The sequence below is a fragment of the Drosophila nasuta genome, chromosome 3 (genome assembly GCF_023558535.2).
Source record: "Drosophila nasuta strain 15112-1781.00 chromosome 3, ASM2355853v1, whole genome shotgun sequence".
In the NCBI taxonomy this organism is placed as follows: domain Eukaryota; kingdom Metazoa; phylum Arthropoda; class Insecta; order Diptera; family Drosophilidae; genus Drosophila; species Drosophila nasuta.
The window spans coordinates 35407574-35412903 of record NC_083457.1 but is presented as its reverse complement, the minus strand read 5'-3'; the positions used below and the strand labels follow the sequence as shown (position 1 = coordinate 35412903).

At 35.1% G+C, this 5330-nt stretch overlaps 1 protein-coding gene across 1 annotated transcript; it reads left to right on the top strand.

Annotated features, from left to right (window-relative positions):
* Positions 1-498: 498 nt before the first annotated feature.
* On the top strand, positions 499-1106 carry LOC132790728 (uncharacterized). The gene is made up of 2 exons (XM_060799373.1): positions 499-635; positions 692-1106. The coding sequence occupies exons 1-2, from the start codon at positions 549-551 to the stop codon at positions 1064-1066; spliced, it is 462 nt and encodes a 153-aa protein (XP_060655356.1). The 5' UTR covers positions 499-548; the 3' UTR covers positions 1067-1106.
* Positions 1107-5330: the final 4224 nt, after the last annotated feature.

The following is a 5330-nucleotide window of genomic DNA, read 5'->3' as shown; positions in this document are numbered from 1 at the left end:
TAACATAGCAAGCAGTGCGCATATTTTGTAATTTATTGCAAGCAGTTTAGAACTAAAGAATGAACTAAAGAATATTGAGTTTCTTGATGGAATTTTGACAAAATTCTAAACTTGTTAAAAACTTATCCACAATTTTAACTTTTAGGAAATGAAATGTTTCTGCGGTTAACTTGGCTTCAAGCTTGAAGCGCTTTTGTGGTAGCCTAGCCCAAAAGAAATTTAATAAAAATCATTTTCGCCTGATGTGCAGCGCTCAAAAGTTTGACAGCTGTCGCTCAAGATCTAAGCTAACTTTGACCTGAAGATAACCTCAGCTGTGATTGAACCTTCAGACTTGAGATTACATGTCTGCAGATAATATGATGAATATACATATTTACATAAATAGGTGCGATTTATATATAAATCTATATTTTGTTGCACATTAATGAATTGCTCCCAATAATCCCAAAGATGATAAGACTTGGCTGGCTGCGTTTTTCATGTTTATGTCAATTTCGTTCAATCAGTTATATTTCACATTTGCACAGCTCACAACACCGAGCGAAATGTTTGCTGGCCGATTAATTGTCATACTACTGGTGTCTTATATCAATAATGGCGATGCCGTAACTTACACAAGTCTCCATCAATCGGTATAAATTTTGTGTCCATCAAATCGATTGTTTGATTAATTCTGTGTACTTAACAGTGTGAAGGCCGAACGACACCGGAAATGCATGAGAAATGCGGCATTTATACGTTTTACAAAATGAAACCTCTTTTACTGGATTTGGGAGAATTACAGGCTAAATTACTAACTGCTGAAAACGAGAATAAAGAACTGCAAAAAGATGTAAGTGGTCTTCAGGCCAAAAATCAGGAACTAGCGTCAAGCGTCATCCAAAACGTTAAACGAATATCAGATTTGGAATCCGAAATTGATAGGCAAAAGGTGAACAACAAATTGCAGATCGAAAGACAGAGAACTCTCCAGAGGGAGAATAGCAATCTTGAAGCTGAAATCAAGAATCTGGAAGAAAACTTTAGGAAATATAAGCAAAATGGGCCTTGGTTTTCTATTTAATAAAAATAATAAAATATGCAATAAATTTTTATGAAATTGAGTTAACAACTAACATGAATACAGCATGAATTTTAAACCCATCGTAACCTCAAACTAATTTAAATTTTATGTTTTAGTTTTTTAGTCAAATATTTAGAGGTAAACCCGTTTCTATGGCGTCGTAATCGATTTACATGTGTAGTAAATAAAAATACATATTATTTTTTACTTGTTGCGCATGTCAACGGACAGTTTTGCGCTTTGCTGCTGTCCAATCAACCGAATTCGTTAGTTCGTTAAGAAATAATAGTTTTCTGTTCATCAGAAAAAAAACACACTGAAAGAGAATACAAAATTCTGCAATTGAATGCTTGACTAGAAAATACCTTCAAAAAAAATATTTTAGCGCGAGCAAAATTGTTGCTGAAAATATAAGGGAACAACAAATTGTCTAGTAACAGCAGCTTTGAACTTTAATGTATTTGCTGTTGAATAGTTTTAAGGAAACTGTGACACTCAACATCACTATGGATTGAAAACTCCTTTGTTATGCTTAACGTTGCAAAGTATTTTTTCAACTAAATTGACACACAGATTGTTAAACAAATAGCAAAACATTCTGCACTTGATAGCTACATATGTAAAACAAATAAAGTACACACGAGTACACGTTAAATTTATTAATTAAAATGTGTTAGATGCCTTTGAATAAACATCAGCTTAATTGACTGAAAGAAACATAATAACGTTTTCGTAGCATTCCAAAAAAGGAACTTTCGGTAACCATTTAGCGCAATTGCAAAAAAAATTTGCGATATAAAATATGAATTAAAGAACTTATATTACATATACATACACATATCTGAAAGAATGTCAACGGGTTATATGCTAAAGTTGTTCTCAATATTGTATTCGTTAAAGTTAATATGAGATTTTCATGAGTAACTGATTTTCTTATTTCCGTAAAAGGCGATATCGTAAGTGAGAATAGTTTGGTATATGTGTTTTACACGTACAAAAATCATAGCAACAACTGTCATCAAAAAAAATAAAGGAAATAAAGGAAAAATGTAACCAGCTTCACTTTAAATGTATTTTTGCAATTTTAATGAAATGAAATGCATGTGGGTTCAGGCTCGGGCTCAAACACAAGCCCAGCCTCAGGCCCAGGCCCAGGCCCAGTGCCAGGCTGAGTGTAAATGTAAATGCGCCGTCAGACACGCACGTGCAGCAGTAACGAAACAGCAACGCAACTGCCTCCCCGCACTCCCCCCGCAACACAACCCTATCAGAGCGGCATGCCTTTAAGGTTTTTACTTTTTTCGCTGCCTTTTCCGTGTATGAATGTGTGGGTGTTTATATAGATGTGTGTGTGTATGTGTGTTTAAATGCAAATTACATTTCATTTCATTATAGTATGCGGCATTTTGCACGTTGGGCATGAAATAAGAATGCAAAAACTTCTCTGACTGCTTACTGCTTACTGCCTTCTGCTTTTGCTTTTGCTGCTGCATGCGAAACGAGTTTAAAATGGCGGCCGTTACCGTTAGATTCCGAGTACATACAGCCTTGAGGTACGCATTAGAACCGGACTCGGAGTCGCAGTCGCAGTCGAAGTCCGTTGTCGTTCACAGTGGCTGCCAGTTGAACTCACACTCAGCGTAGGCACAGACACAGACAGGCGGAGTCTTGTGCTGAGCACAACAGTTATGAACATTCACGCTAATGCGTTGTGAATGTTCCAGCATTACCTATACCCTGTGATGAAATTATAGAAGCTGGGTATTGCGAATAACCAGCGAAACTAACTGAAATGCATTTTTAAATAAGAAAATCACCAAAGTAATCAGAAACTTTAGTGGTAAGTCCAGAAGAAAGTAATAAGGGATAAACGGAAACGAATAAGATAGGATAGGATAGAAAGAGAAGAAATAAATATTTATAAACAATTAGAATATTTTCACGATAATAATAAAATAATATGAACAATATTTACGAGGGATATTTCTTAGTCGATCATTATAAAATGGCATTCCTCTGCTTGTTTTTATGTATAAATAAATGTTAGCAAGTGTTGCTCATCGCATTGGATACCCAGAAGGAGCTGTCCTCCTCTCTGCTAATATGCAGCACAGTGCCCACTTCTCTCCTTTATGCATCTTACCTCTTCTTTGCCTCATCTACTAGTATATCTATGTACGTTACTTCATGCCCTTGCCTATCCCTTCGTACTTGGCTCGTCCAGTGAGGCGACTGCACAGGTGCGCTTGCACCTTTTTTTCCTTTTGTTTTGCCAGACACTGTTTTGCATGGGAAATTAAATTACGTTTAAGATTTAAAGTGCAGAGCACAAATTGCCATTTGCCGTGTGCTACTAAATATAATGAATTATAATCAACTTTTCGTTTCGCAAAATAAAACACAAGCAAATTGCGTTAGGTTGACGCAAGAAAAGTGACTCAAAATTCTCATTGCCTTCTACTTCTTCTACTTACTCTATTATTATGATGTTTTTTTTTTTGGCGACGACAAGAAATGGATTTGTGTTGAGCAACAGCCACTAAAAAGATTTCCTCCAATTTATTTCGTACTAGTTTTTCGTACCTCGGACAGACGTTAAAGTATTTGTGTGGTCTGCAACATTTATAGCCGTAAACCGACCCAAATTGCCATGCATGTGCAAATGTGCGGAGCGAAGCCAAATATAAAACATGGCTGGCTTTTACTGAAATTACGTATACGCACTGTGCACTGTGTCACAACAAAGAGTGCGAGGGTGAATGTGTTGTTTCTTATTGTAGCTGCTAATTTAGTAGCACTTCCCGCAGCCCCTTCGCCAACTACCTCCTCAGGCAAACAACTAACCCCTTGTGCAATCCCTCTAAAAACTATGACCCATAAAGTTTTGCAGCAACAGCAATCGCCTCTCCATCTTTTCTCAACACCCCCCCATCGACCACCCGCCACACGCAGTGCATATTTCGTTAGCAAATCCTTGTAAGCCACAAAGACTTGAAAATTTGTGCGGAGCTACAAATTTCATGGGAATAAAATTGCAACGAAATAAACTTATACTCAGACGCATACACATAAAAAAAGCAAACAAACAAACACACACACACACCCACATACACACGCATAGCCACAACAACAGGAAAACAACATCAAAAGAACACCGAAAATGCAATTGAAGTAAAAAGCACTCGAAAAATCAGCGGCAAAAACCAAAAACGAATGGGCACTCAATAGCCTGGTGGTCTGGTCTGGTTCGGTCTGGTCTCTAGTCTGGTCTGCTTGCACGGGAATTGGATGGATGAACTGAGAGCATTGAGTACTGTGAAAACTGTGAACTGTGCTAACTGCTAGCTGGTGACTGGTGACTGGTAAATTGTAGCTGGGAATGCAGCACTAGCAGCAAACCAATCGATTTGGCAATGCGTACTAGTTTCCAATTAAAAGTTTACTAATTATTTCTAAACTTTTGTGCAGCGATCAATGAGCACTGAGCATGCAAGCCAACAACTGGCAATGGAACTCAATAAACAGTGGACCCAAGTGAGTTAATTGCAACTAAAATAATGTAATGTTGTTTTAATGTGAAAATGTTTAAGATAAGATAAATGGAAAATAAATCTATTTAATTTGTAATCTGTTACAAAGTAATAATCGAATTCCAAAGCAATAGAAATAGCAAATAGAATAAAATCGAATATTTAACTAAATATTCGCCTTTTAAAACTTAAAATAGCATAAATTTTTATTTCTATACTTTTTAGTGGATAATGTAACTATATATTTTTGCAATACATATTCCAAATATTATTCGTTTACACATAAATAAGTTATTTCTTAAAAAAATAAAAAGTTAAATTGACATGTTATGTTAAGAGGTTATTTTAGTTAATTATTTTTAACGAAAGAACTTTTGAAATTGGTGATATTTTTCATTTTGCAGATATACAAAAATTAATTTAAAAAAAACTATTTATAAATAGTTAAATTGATTATATAATATAAATGAATTGATGAAGATACTTTAAAAATCATTAGCAAATATGAGAATACAATTAAATAATATCTAGGACATCACAAAATGTTGTGTTTGCAAGTCGAAAATGAATTTGAATGAATTATAATAGCAAGAAGTACTTAAATGAATTAATATATAAGTCAAATAATATTCAAAAAAAAAAAGTAAACTATAAAGTAAACTATTTGAACTACTAATTAGTTATATTGCTCCACTGTGCAGCAAACAGACAGACGACAAAACCAAAAATCCAGC

Bases quoted from the DNA above. Each gene is read 5' to 3' on its own strand.
- LOC132790728 (XM_060799373.1), top strand. From the start codon at position 549: ATGTTTGCTGGCCGATTAATTGTCATACTACTGGTGTCTTATATCAAT. The intron at 636-691 runs GTATAAATTTTG...TGTACTTAACAG, and splicing joins ACACAAGTCTCCATCAATCG to TGTGAAGGCCGAACGACACC.